We start from the raw sequence: 14,597 nt of genomic DNA on the forward strand, positions 1-14,597 counted from the left end.
ACACGTTTTGCACGTGGCATTAAGACAAATTATTGTTTATTGACCGGCTCCCTTGTTCCTCTTAAATGATGGCATAAGCTCGCTGCGGCACCACTTTAGAGGAATGAGAGAATGCTTGGAGGAGAGAGGAAGGGTAGATGTGGGACCGGAGCAGCGCTGGTGTCACCAAGGTTCGGCCGGCGGAGCGAACCATAATCCCCGTTCAAAGCACCGGACGATCCAGGTTCACACCCTGTAGCTGTGAGCGGCAGGACTGCCAACAGTTTCAACGCCGGTGCTCAGAGTTCACGGCCGCTGTGACGACTCGAGGCTGTTGGAGCTCATTAAAGGCTGGTGCATGGAAAATGGCATCAAACCACTTGTTTTTCAGGCCCCCGACTTTGTCATGGAACTGGAAGTTGCACTTCGCTCAAAAACTGAAGGGGTAAGGTGGGGGCGGGGGGGTACTTTAGACCCATGTGCTGAATGTACATTACTGTTCCAATTTAGCAGAAAATATGTTGCCTCTGACTCTCTTCCAGCTGGAAATGGTCAGGTTTTAAGATCTACGCTTTTCCCCCCAGTTTACTTTAACAGATCATACTGTAAGCACATAATTTAGGACAGTCCTGCCGCTTATAATGGCTTTGCAGCATGAGACTAAGCAAACACGTTTGCTGTCAGACACATTAGCTGCGCCAAAAGCATTTCTGTGACTGAGATCCGGCAGGCGAGGCGGGTAGCGCAGAGATTTTAACCTTCACTTGGAAGGCTGGCAGTGTTTTTTGGTGAATGGGTAAAACAGGCAGCCGCGGTTTGAAGGGGAAACTGAAAAATGGGGGCCAATTTAAAGCTTCACTTTATAGTGTGCAATAAAACAGAAGCACAAAGTAATTTACTTGGTGTGAGTCAACACTGTGAGTCACATTTAAATGCAGGTGAGAAGACTTCCATTCGGCTCATTGGTTGGCCACTTCGCCACCAGACAAAGTGCTTGTTATTAAAGGAACAGCTCAACATTTTTGGGAAATGAATGCGTTTATGTATTTTTAACAAAGGTAATCGTGATTTCGGACCCTCATATGAGGCCAAGTTATAAAGTCACATCCTCTCATCGCCCAAGCCTTCCTCCTGGGAGTTCAGTTTACAAAATGAAATGTTTCGCTTGAGAAAAATTACTAATTTCTCTGGGTCAGAGGTTTGTTGGAGACATTTGGAAACGGACAGCTCAAAAACATAAATCTCAGTCTGTGCATCTTATGATACAAACGACGAGCCGCTGTCGGGGAGCATACTTCCCAAACGTTGACGTCAGTGAGCCAGAAAGTGTCAGCTACAGAGCAAATGTTGATGGAGCAGGGCGGGGTAGACATTTTGTTTTATCCCACTACAGTTCTGACAGCCAGTCGGATTGAGACGTTGAGTCAATCTGGAAACCCATCTGTCCGGCCGAACCCATCACACTTCTCACCCCCAAGTTATAGTATATGGTTCACTTCCTGATTAACATCTTTATGATAGATAATAATGTAAATCCTGTGTCCTGCGTCAAATCTCACATCTGGATTCCCTGATTCACCTCATAATTCCTGTTAGAAAAATTAGAAATAAAAGTTGACCTGCTTGACCTAATCTCCCGGTGCGTGCTGCAGTCTTGAAACACTTTTTGCACACATTTAACTCTTGAACAGACAAACAGGAAGGGAAGAAAAAAAACCCTGATCTTTGATGTGGTGGTCAAGAAGCAACATTCATCTCTTCCCCTGTGGCTTGCTGTCCCATAAAATGTTTTACAGCTCAGGCCAGCCTTGAAAACAACAGAATATCTGCTCAGAGTCATTGTCAGTGTAGCTTCAACAATGCACAAAGACAATGCAAACCTCTAATGCATTTAAATGTGTGTTCCAGAGATGGAAAAATACTCTGAAACACAGTTCTGGGACGTAAAAATAGCTGTTGGTGATGCTGCATTTAAAGGACAGCTTTATTTTTGATGATGCGGTTTATATATTAAGATCACAGCTATAAAGTGGTTGCAGTTTGGCACAGAATAAAATACAACCCTGAATTTTCCTTAGCGTCAACCCATGCTAGAATTTCAAATGAGTTTTCCCTTGTCATCGTGGCACAGGGCATCTGCCTCTAATTCCTACGATGATACGCGCTTCACGCTCGATCGTGAGAGGTGTGAGATGACTTTCTGACTCTCGGGAATGGAATGGGAGTCCAGAGATGAGTCGTGAAGATGGGCTTTATTGCTCTCTGGTCCGAGATGACAGGCATGTGAATTCTGAAAATACTCAATATCGTTGCAGTAATTTTTTCTCATCCCCTCCATTTCTCGGCATCTTGCCCCCATACCTACTTGCTGCTGCATGAGCACAACACGAGGGGCATTACAGCACTGAACTGCAGCTCAGAGGATAGATAAATTCCAAGCACATGGCGACTCTGGATCAACCTCACATTTAGACTTTGAAGATTTTGTGAATGTAAAAGTTGACATTTAACACTTTCTATGATTTCTAAAAGTTTGACATTATGACTTATGGACTCTTTGTAATCCTCTGCCAAAAACATGTTGCCATTAACATGCAAATCCAGAAGGAGTACAATAAATACTTTCACATCTGTTAGGCATGAGATTATTTCTTCCTCGTTTGGAAATGATCAATTCAACATTCCAGGAGGAGTTCTGAAAATATATTACCTATACTTCAGATTACTAAAATGTTCAAAGAAATTTCATAGATATTTCTTCTAAAACAAGCAATTTTCATATCTGCCTTTCAAAATATACAATGCGGAAAATGTTTTGTTTTGTTTTGGGGGGGGGGGGGTCTTTTCTTTTCTTATTAAGCAGGCATATTTCTCCATATTTTAAAGTTTTTCATCCCAAGAAATCTTTTAATCTATGGGAAAAGTGCTTCAGCTCAGAGGACAGAAGACAGACAACATAGATTAATGTCATTATGGATCATATATGATTCCGTTCAGGTGCTGAAGCACCCTATTTCTTCCTTATGCTTTTTGGCAGTAACTGAGACAATTACATAGATGAAATTCTAACAGGTGAAGTGGGAACTACCATCTTAAATCAAGGCACTGGAACTACCGGTAATACGTGTCAATATTTACACTCGCAAATAAACTCAAGCTGTGGGAGAAATGTGCTTTCCCCCTTTGTTAGAAATAAGGAAAGGGAAAAGAGGAGGAGTGGCTCAGATTGTCCCACATGTTGGTAATTTATCACACATAAAACTCACACCTAATTTTCACACCTGTAGCTCAACGTGCTGGAAGTCTAGTAATTCACTCACACACACACACATGCACACAAAGAAAAAAACACTTATACATGCACACATGGAGCAGAATGGAACCTGACCGGTGCAGGCAGGGAAGGACGACAGGCGAGGACGTATAGATTCAGCAGGCATGCTTAGAATATTTGCGCTCCATGCAGCCTCGGTTTGTCTCTCCTACCCGCTCTCTCCCTTCACCATTTGTCATCACCTTGACTAAACTCATCCTGACCTCTAGCTCGCTGCACATCTGAAAAACACAAGTTGGATTTGGACTTGTCATACTTGCCAGAAAATACATACTCTATTCATATCCAGATGGGACTAGCTCTTTAAAAAAATAAAGAATAAAAAATTCACAAAAGCAGATTGTGAAAAAAGAAGAGACGAAATTACTGCATAAAAAACTGTTTTTATTTCTTCCGATCACTGAGCAATGTAAAAAGAAAGAAAATATTTTACCCTTAGGTTACTAAAGAAATGGACTATAGACTACAGTAAAAATGGAGAATGACAAAGCGCACTGGCATCCTAAGGATATCAATCGTGGTTGTGGATTTTATTTACCATGTGGAACATCAAATAAAAAGCCACTGTTAAATAATAATAAATATCTAGTCCTAATTTCACATCTGACTAAAATAAAAGAGAGACCCCCTGTCGAGATTGAAACACAGAGCCTTTCTCCTGTGAGGCGAGAAGAATAACCACCACGCCACCGTGCTGCCAACAAAAACTTTGAATAAAATCCCCCCTTTCGGACAAAATGTTGAGATTAGACAGCACAGAGTTTTTATTGTCTAATCAAACGTTTCATTTAGTAAAATCAACTTCTTTAAATTAATTGTAAAAAAATGTAAAGAGGATTTAATAGCACATTGCAATACAATTCGTATAAATAAAGCAGATGTATGTGCAAGGATGAGTCTTTTGAAAAAATTAGCAATTTATAGAGAAATGGCAAAGCACTCCGAGAGTGCAGACCTCCGCCAAGCATCTCATTCTCCATGTAATTGGATTTTCACCGTCCACATGGTGATCTGGATCATCATCAAAAGGTTCTAAATTGTTCTTGGTATCTTTACATGTGATGTGTATTTTTTACATATTTTTTAATCCGTAGATGGGGTTTTAATTTTTCCTGACCTCATTCTGGATTCAATCTAGATGATATTCTCTGGTATAAATAGAGATCCCCACCCTACATGACTGTGTCAGATTCCATAAACATTGGTCAGCAATCAATAGAGATATTGACAAACACATTTCGAAGCTCCATTGACTGCAATGTTGATGAAACTGTCAAAGTGATCCATAATCCAGGATCTCTTCTGGATCATAACCAAAATGTAATCATCTGTTCCTGGTAACATTCCCAACATTTCCTGAAGATTTAATCAAGATCCGTCCAGAACATTTGGAGTTATCTTGCTAACAGACAAACCAACGCCAGTGATTACATACTGTAACCCCCGCCTCGGCAGAGCTAAAAAAAAAAAAAAAAAAACAATAATACCACCTAAAAGGACCTAAAAACAAGGACTATTTAGCTAAATAAAACCTAACCTTGACTCTCTGACTCCAGCTCTCATGTAGAGCCTCCTCATTAACCCTTTAATAGGATACAACCTCACACCCTTGCTCTCCCGTCAGGAGCAGCAGAGAGATGTGAGGTGACCGCCGGGGTCAAAAGTGGAGCACACACAGGGGACAGATGGTAAATACCTGGACTTACTTTCACACATGGTGGCCTCCACAAAAAAACTCCTCATCAAAGCCCCCCCCCTGAAATAAACTGGTCTGTATTCAGTATCCAATATCAAAAACCGTGTTTGTTTTCTCACTTAATTCACTTTAGGTTGAAAAGTAGAACAATGCTGATATTTTTTCTACCAAAGCCACCAACAGCTAACATGCAGTTGAAGTCTTGTTCTATTCCTATCTCGATCTCTAACTGGTGTGTTATCCCAAAAGTAAAGACCTCCAAAGACTTTGGACGGTGGTTTATCCAAGGCGTTTCCACAGATCTGTGATATACAGTTTGTTAAGACATGTTTTTAGCGAGGCAGGTGAACGCATCTGGGTTTGTGTCCTCACACCACCACAGAGCTGCATGTGGATGGGTGGCACTGCTTCCTCTGTTGGGGGGGGCACACCTTTATTTATCGAAAGGGCCCTTTTTGAAAGAGACTTGGAATAAATGCTTTCATAAAGTATGTCGGATGAGAGGACTCAGCAGCCGACATGGAGCAAAATGAAAGCAACAGCTGTAGTGCAAAGATATTTTTCTTCTCGCGAAAGTACTGTAAATGTGTCTGGGTGTTGAAACGTTATCTGTTGCCACAATATAAAGTGCGTTTCGGTATCCGGGTGAGTTTGAATTTAAAGGTGCGTGATGTCAAAAGAGGATGAAAGAAATGTCAATTTACAGAAGCTCGGATCCCAAAAGCTGTGGGTTGCCTGAGGTCAGGTTTGATTAGATGGAAGCAATAGGTGCATGCTTTTGTATTTATTGCAACAAATACGCATCAAATTGGCTTCTCGCGGATTGGCCACACTTTGCAGGATTCATTCGTCTCTTCGGAACAGCCTGGAGCGGCTTCATACCATGTAGACTACTTATTACTCTGAGCGAAGCTCATCTGATCCGTGACTTTATTTTGCAGGCAGAGCAGAAGTTGGGGCTGAAGTGTGTTTGTTGTCATTTGAAAGATGATGGATCTTTTTTTTTTAAAGCAATTAAATTGACCTTTTCATGGATATCACTGCTTGAAATTATCTTTGTACAGAATTGTTGTTTGAGGCAGTGAATTCATAAGCGCTAGTTAAAGGGCCGATACAACCACAGCCATGTGGATTTCTGGGTCGGATACGCGCTGGATTACAGCTAGCTGGGCCCATTATTGCCATTGTTTGACCCATGGGGGGGCATTCATCGTGCCTTCAATGAGTAAATTTCAGGTCAGAAGAGTAAGTGCATGGCAGGTGAGCAGAGATCATCATCCCACATGAAGGAATACGATATGGCTGTTTCAATTTACCGACACACCGTATGGAAACGTGTCTTTGTCAGGCCATGGAAGGTAAAGCCTTCAATCCATTTATTCAATTGAGATTTTCCCTTTGATTTCTCAATCATCTGTATTGCACTTTCGCAAACCAAATAGAACAGCCATGAAAGCAAATGGAAAAACCGTAATTGGATTGACAAGATGTTGTATCCACCCACAAAGCACTGACTGTGTGAGGTGTCGGCAGAGACGCCGTTCAGTCTGTCTGCACTCTGACTGTGTGGAAATTCACCGGCCATTGGTTGAATTTGCAGCGTCCTGATCTAAAGCGCTATAAATAAATGGATTCAAATTAACAATGGCTCAACTGACTGCAATGCGGAAGGTTTCAAACCTTGCAGAAATGCTAGCATTCAGAAATGTCTTCCCATTCGCTTTTCTGATGTTTGAATAAGGCAACGTTTAAACAATTATTAAGCCAAAAATGTAAAAAGAAAAAGCATAGTCCCCTGCAGGAATAATGGTAACAAGACCATGAGGTTCAATGGAGGACATGTCAAAAACAATATCGTTTAAAAAAAAGTTTGAATGAACTCTATACTGCTGGATTTGTGAAAATAAGTGGTGAACAAAGTCCTATATACCTACTATAAGAAAGTATGCCCCCTAGTGGCTAAAAAATCAGTTGGCGTGAGCTTTGAATCCTCCAGTTAACTGGAAAATAAACACTTTGTACTACTAATCAGCTGTCAGCTGTGAGTTGAGTCACAGCCAGAGCAACGTGGAGAGAAAATCCAGACAAAACAGAACAATAACTGTAACAAGAACTAAGAGCTGAGACAGAAACGAACGCACCGACTGCCTGACGAACAACATGCACAAAGACACAGGTGCTCTCTCTCATCACACAGGTGATCCACACACCTGGCAAAGATGAGTGGAGTGTGATCTTGAACAATATTCTCAAGGCGATCCACTACCTTGTGACAAAATATCCTGCACGCACTGCCTCCTCCATGACATGATCCGGCTTCGCTCTGAGTGCCCGGCTCTGATGACAGACACGTGCACGTCTCACTCAGTCCTCTCCTTTGCTCTGCACACCCACTCTTCTCATGGCTATTCTCCCCTTCGCTCCTCATATTCTGACCGTATAAATCTTGAGGGGATGACCACCAAAGATCCCAGTAAATCTGACATGAATGGTACATTGCCCCCCCCCCCCCACACACACACACACACCCCACCCCTTGCTCACTGTTGCTCCACAGAGGGAGTCAGAAAGACAATGAGCTCGACGTCGAAGCCCAGTAATGACTCCCAGCCTTGTTCCTTATTAAAAACACACCGGGTGCTTCTGCACTCCGCGGGCAGGCAAGAGTCCTTCCCCTTCCTCACGGCACGAGGCCCGTGCGTGAGGAGATAGAAGCACAAACCCGACTAAAATCAGCTCCGTGCCCATGAAAAGAAAAAAATCCTGTTTACATGTTGCACAATCTGGCATTCAGAGTTCTTGTCCATTTCGTCCAATGCCCAATCACCAACATTAACCTTAGCCTCATTAAAAAGCGGCTCGAGAAATCCTGCCACGTGTTTTAAAGTGTGCTGGGATTATCTGTCACATTGTACAGATCCTTATTTTATTTCATTTTTTTGAACCATATCAGTTGTATAGGTTTGATGGGATGCCACAATTGAATGGTGCATCAGACAGACAGTAGACAATAGGGGGGCAGCTGCACCTTTACCTTTAACTCTCCCTGCTCCTACTCAGGCCGCCAAATTACAGGCAACCTCAGCAGAAAGACTCTTTATTGCATTTGACCAGCTCACTTCCTCTCCATACCAAAGGCATCGCATGCTGAGCTTTATTTTGATGTGGTGTGTAAGCATAATTAGAGGTCCCATAAATGTAGGGAGAGGGAGGGGAGTCTTGTCCATCTGTCGAGGGTTAAGGGGTGGGCATGGGGGTAGCGATCAGAACCCCATGTGTCGCTGTCGTTAGAGTGGCAGCCATTCGACAAGGCGTTGATGCAGACAGCCCCTGGTGCCAAACTACAGCAAGCATGTGTGTGTGTTTTTGCACGCAACGTATTTTCTCATGGGGCCTCCTTCAGGTTCAGCTTTCCAAGTCTTGAAGATCGATGCAAAGTAGATAGTAGAGGAGAGTCTACACACACACACACACACACAGAGAGAGACATAGAGAGAGAGAGGAACACACGGACATGGCAAACAAAAGCAGAGTGCTGCCTTTTCTAGAAACACTGGAAGATCCTTGCCTGTTTCCTTTAAACTACGCAAGGAAGTACGTAGTTTAAAGGAAACAGGCGCCTTTACGTGACAACAGTTTGATGAAAAAATCAATAAGACTCTCACATGTAAGAAGCTACACCACAGAAAGGAAACAATGCTGCTAAAATGCTTTCCAAATAGAAATAATGCTTGTAAAAACTTATTTTAATGAAGTTAATTAATGGCAATACATAGTTTTATGTGGGGCTATAAATCAGGGCATTTCTCGGCTGGTTGGCTGTTCACTGACAGCCGCAAAAAATAATGGAACCCAATATTCATGCTGCGGTTTTAGCAGTAGTAAAGTAACAAATTAATTGTGTTAATTAGAGAGCTGTAGAGGTGCCAGTAGATGGATTTAATTCAGAACAGACTTTATGATAAGCTAAGCTAGCAGCTAGTAGCCTTCAGTCAAACATGAAACGCACCAATTCTTAAATGATTATGCATTAATGGGGAACATGATGATGGATATTTATGGCCATAAATCCTGCACACAAAATCTTTACGTCCATGTATGTAACTTCTAAGTTTTCAACCGCACAAAAAAAAAAAAAAAAGGAAATTGCCCATATTTAACAGCTCCGTGATTCAATTCTTTTGGGGGGGGGGACACACAATGGGTGCCTGTTGTATCGCCGTCATTACCTCGACACAGCTCTTTGCTGAATTCTTTCAGAGATGTGTATTAGTAATGTGAGAGGTACGTAGTCTGGAAGTGAATTTCACTCGAAGCCTGAGGGGCTCCATCGCCGACTCTGGGCAGCTCTCATACCTGCAAAACCCTTCGATGACTCACACTTTCAAAAAATGCTCCTTTTGTGTTGTTGCTTTATGCGCGGCACTTAGAAATGATTCCCACATTAGGTTTTTTTTTTACAAGCCAATAAACTTGAGAGAATCAGACCAAATTGGCTGGTCATATTTAGTAGCTTTATAAGGAAACATATTAAGGTGTAATTGCTCCGGGGTAGTGCGCAATAGAGGAAACGGGCATAGGTGAGGGTTACAGAATCGCCCTCACGCACCGCAGGACACTGCAGTGTTTGTCTACCGCACTGGAATTTCCATTCATCATGAGCAAATATGGAGTGTATTATACGATTTTATATAATAAGTTTGTTTTATTTCACATTTCCAGAAAACAAAAAAAAAAAAAAAAAGAACCTTTACAGAATTGTTAAAATAAAAACCATCTGTTTGGCATCCAGCAAATGGAATTCTCTTACGATGACGCTGATCGAGGATGAAAGAGAAGATCCCCTTGTGTATTTCCCCTGAACAAAAATTTTAAAAAAGGAAGAGGAGGGTCCGAATCTAATAACGCTGAATGTTTTCGCGCCCTGATGTGATAGATGGAGGTGCGCTGAGGTGCTTCAGAGCAAACTTTGTCATCCCCGTGAACTGAGGATCCCACTCCACAGGAAAGCAAGATGCAAAGAATCGATGAAGATGAATCCTTCATCCAACATTTCCACCGCACTCTGAGCGCATAAATCTAACGCATATGATTGTCAAACTGATTCCACTTCAGAAGGCTTTAAAATAGCGGAAAAACAAAGTGAAATAAATCATCCGCACTTTGTCCCGTGTTGCCTGAATGGATCCCTCTCTCTCTCTCTCTCTCCATTAGGAGGTTCATGCCACTGCATGTTTTTTCCTCTGCTGGTTTTTCAGGAGTGTAGCGTGGCATGAGTGCACTGAGGAGCCTTTCACCGGCTTCATCTGATACCGCTGTGACTAGGAGCAGGAGCTTCGCTACAGGCCGGGATCGACATGCATGGGCTGTTAGGTCAAACAAGGAGCTAGTCTTTCGACAGAGTTCGGAGGCTGGGTCAGGCTAATGTGATTTATCAATACGCCACATAAGTGAATCATTGTCCTTAATGGCCATGATAATCCCCACGACAGACTGTGGACGAGAATTGGTCAAGGAGTTAAAGGTTTGCTCGCTGGTCTGGACTTGAAATCTCGATTAGAGCTTCAAGAAGATGCACCTGCAGGATGCTCATGCATCTTCCTGAACTCTTACTCTATCTCTCTCTCACACAGTTACGCTGGATTGGCCAGTGGAGCCTGGGAGGGAAAAGACTATGCTCTGTTCCTTGATGCCGGAGCTCCGGCTCAGGTCAAGACTCAGCTCGCTGTAATCCCTCTCAGGTGATGCTGTTCGCATTCAGCCACTTCCAGCTGATCTGCTTAAATGCACCTTACTCATCCTCTAAAAAAGCCCCACCTCTCTTCAACCGAGACCCATGTCTGCTGCTACCCCTTGCTTTCTCAGACAATTTTGAAGCATTTTCCTCAAACGATCATCCTGGACCTTCACAGTGAATTGGAGAAATTGATTTTGCTTTATGGAATGAAAAATGTCACAAGGCTCACATCACCTGGATTCGATGTGTGAGAAAGGCTTATTAGAACCGTCGTGCCAGCTGCAGGGCTTTTTTTTCTTCCTCACTTTTTCCAAAGGCAAAGTGGAGTGTTCCTTCTCCTCCCCGCTAGGCACTTAATCAACATATTATATTGCACAGAAGTACCAGGATCCAACACTGACATTTACACCCACAAACCTGGGACATTGTGTGAGCTTTCAGCACACTGAGGCCCAATTTCTCTGGGCTTAAAAAGACACGACACAGTGTCTGAATGCATCCAAAGATTACTATAATTTGAAAACAACTGCATTTTGTCTAAAAAACCCTTTACACGTCACCTTCTTTTTGGGTGCATTCTCAATAAATGAAGCACACAAAATCACTTCTCAAGAGTCTAATACCTGTCAGTATCAGATTTCCATGGCTTCTTTATGGTATTCCTTGCATATATCAGCCCAAAACTATGAGTGTTTTTGTGTGCATGTGTATTTTGGCAGCACACCCCTGTTGCTGATAGTCATCAGCAGCACAAAAACATGTCATGCATCTCTAACCTGCTTCAGCCACTCCGTTAGCCAGCGTTGGTCCAATCTAATCGCTATTGTCCTTCAAAACATCTGGGAACGCTGGTTAGGTAACAGATCACACCGTCCCTTGTTATTTGAAACATGCTGCAGCCTGCTAGCAATTTAAATTTGGAATTTCTGTGTATAGGTATACGGAAGGGTTAAAAGTATCACATGACAACCTTTCGCTACTTTTGAACTGCTGTTACCAATTCAGTACCTGTTGTGAATGTCTCTGGGCCAAATTGTGTCTTTGGTTTTTTCAGGCAGAGTTTTTGCAGATTTAGTCAGCAGGTGGCATCACGAGCCAGAGAATACAAATGAAAACTAATACCCTTGTGTCCAACTATGATATCATTCGGCATCATGACACTGCTTCTGATCAGAAGGATGGAGGTGAGGAGATGTAAATGTAATATGTTCTGTCTTCTGTTTTAGCGCAGCTGAACGGGAGGTCGCCGTGCATGCAGTGAACAAGACAAGATCAGCCGAGAAACCACTCAAAGATACCAATCTTGAGTCTGCGAGCTGGAGAGTCTCCTCAGGAGAGACATCCCCTAATTGTAATGGCATCTCAATCCCTCACACCTCACTTTGTCATGTGGCAACATCGGCGCAGCATTTTTCATGGCCAATCTTTGTTGGCCATGAATGAAAAGATGAAAAGATATTTATTCAAATTGACATTTTGTTACGCAGTAAAATATTGCACCTATAGGAGCAGACAGTGGCAAAAAAAATTGAGATTTTGAAATTGTTCTCTTGAACAGTTTGAAACGCTCTCCCTGCGTGCCAGACAGGCTGTGTATAAAAGCTGTCACGGGAAATCTGAGGGCGAAAAAAAGAATCAGGCATTTCTGGGCCCATTGGTCAGTGATCTCTTACACATGCTTCTTTCAATGTGAAACACGAGGAAGAAAAGGAGGAAACAAATTCAGAAAACTTGGCCTTCCTGCCGCTGCCTGCTAGAATGGCACTTTTTGCCCTATTGCTGTTTCTCTCCAGGCACACACACACACACACACACACACACACACATGCAATACACTTTCTGCCACATATGTACAGCATGGGATTACTTTGACAAGTGTGACATCCAGCTAGTAACAATGTCTAGTTTATAGTACTCAGCCTAAAGCTGTTCTTGGGGTCAAATGTGTAAGTTAACCTTTTGACCCCCGCCCCCCTGCTTAGCCCACTCCATCTCCACCCCAGCCTCCCTTCCCCTCTTTCTCACAAACACCACAGAGACATCTACAGACGTGTATCAATACTGGGTCTTCTGCCATGACGAAAGGCAATATTTTTCCAGATTAGGGGGGGGGGGGTCTTACATTTATAAGATACAGGCTAAAGTGTAATTCACTCGCCTAAAAACCATCAAATATCACACAGTTCTTGGAGAATGGCACACACCGAGGAGCTGAAAAACGTGTGTGTGTGTGAGTGTGTGTGTGAGTGTGTGTGTGCGTGTGTGTGTGTGTGTGTGTGCGTGTGTGCCAGCACCCTGCAGTGATTGCCTGATTATTAGCAGATGGGCAGTGGAGGACGTGCCGAGTGCGGAGGTTCCCCCTGCATGGCACGCAGAACATATGAATGGGAGATTGCCTGAACATTTACGGGGCCCCTCTCCCCTGACGTCTGGTGACGTGTTTACTGTGCCGGTACCACCAGCACGCCGTGCGGACTGTTTGCTGCGACCCCAAACTGTGACCGATGCGCCTCTCGCATTCACCGCAGGGATTTCGGTGACGTGTTATGTCACAGTTTCTGTGGAGGGATTGGCGGGGGGGGTCACTTTCCTAATCCCACTGTCTCCTCATTCATTCATACTACAGAGCAGTATTTACAAAGGGGTTGATCCCCCCCCCCCCCCCCCCCGCTCAACTCCTGCGCCTCCGCTGAGTGACTGTCACGCGAGTTTCCGACCAACTGTTCAAAGCGGCTATGAGATCAATTAAAAGCAGCTTATGGGGCTGGAGTGGAGATGTGCAATTCATAAAGTCAAAGGAAGGGGATCCCGTATCTATTCATGAAATCACGACCCCCTCCCTCCCCACCGTTAAGCCGCCAGCTCTCCGCACGTCGATGCGCACCGGCGGCTTTTTTTTTTTTTTTTTACTAGATTCACATGGAAATAATATCGGAAGCCCCATCGTGTTAATGCTCATCTGACAGCGCGGTTTCAATGCGACCAACCCATTCAATGATGCAACGTGTTTAATGTCACACATTTTGGACAGACACGCGCGTAAATACTTTTGCGCACGTTTTACGCATCGCCTAAAAATTGTTTTACAATTTGCATAATCTTCTGTCTTTCAATCATTGTATAAAGTTATCGAAACTGCAGCTCCGGATCGTGACTTTGATTACGCGTGCGTGTCGAGCTTCTGGACTCGTCGTGAATTAAAATCTGTGTGGGATCTAAAACTCAGACATGTGCGTTTAAATAAAACACATATAGTATCAGTGTTTCATAGGACTTGTCTCTAACTCTCCCGGCTGATCCGTGCGTACTTGCGCTCCATGCGGGAACACGCAGAGGACGCACACACCAGCGGGTCGACTGGCTTCAACAGAACGCGTGCCACTCGGAACCTACACGAACCCTTCAGCCATGTGTTCGAGTCCCTCCCTGGATGCTGCCCCGCGACCTGTACGCGTGTTTACCTCTTTTGTTCCTCCTCCAGCGGGGCGACGGCGCCTGACAGTTGCTGTACTCCATACAGTTCAATATGATCAGGGCAAAGGAGAAGAGTCGAAACTGCATCTGGACGGTGATCGGTTGTTCGGGCTCCAGCAGAACGGTGCCAGCAGGGCTCGGGATGAATTCTCTGTCTTTGCAAAGTCCTCCTCCAGTTTCTTTGGTCGATTCTCAAATGTGTCAAACATCAGTCGAGATGCGACGTTTGATTTTGTCGCCGACTTGGATCATTTTTACGAAGCGCGATGGTCCTCCAGTCTCCAGAAGTGTCCGTGTTTGGTGCGCTGCGGGGGGGGGGGGGGCGGGGGGGGAACGACAAATGAAGTTACTGTGATAACAGTGTAATTAAATCAACA

General features: G+C 43.7%; 1 protein-coding gene across 1 annotated transcript in view; it reads right to left on the reverse strand.

The window, feature by feature from the left end:
- rspo2 (R-spondin 2) overlaps positions 1-14,307 on the reverse strand; it is a 42,784-nt gene extending 28,477 nt beyond the window's left edge. Inside the window, exon 1 of the mRNA XM_068760512.1 lies at positions 14,208-14,307. Coding sequence (XP_068616613.1) covers positions 14,208-14,307 — 100 coding nt within the window. The remainder of the gene's footprint in view (positions 1-14,207) is intronic.
- Between the last annotated feature and the right edge of the window lie 290 nt (positions 14,308-14,597).

This window comes from Brachionichthys hirsutus, chromosome 3, assembly GCF_040956055.1.
Source record: "Brachionichthys hirsutus isolate HB-005 chromosome 3, CSIRO-AGI_Bhir_v1, whole genome shotgun sequence".
NCBI classification, from domain to species: Eukaryota; Metazoa; Chordata; class Actinopteri; order Lophiiformes; family Brachionichthyidae; genus Brachionichthys; species Brachionichthys hirsutus.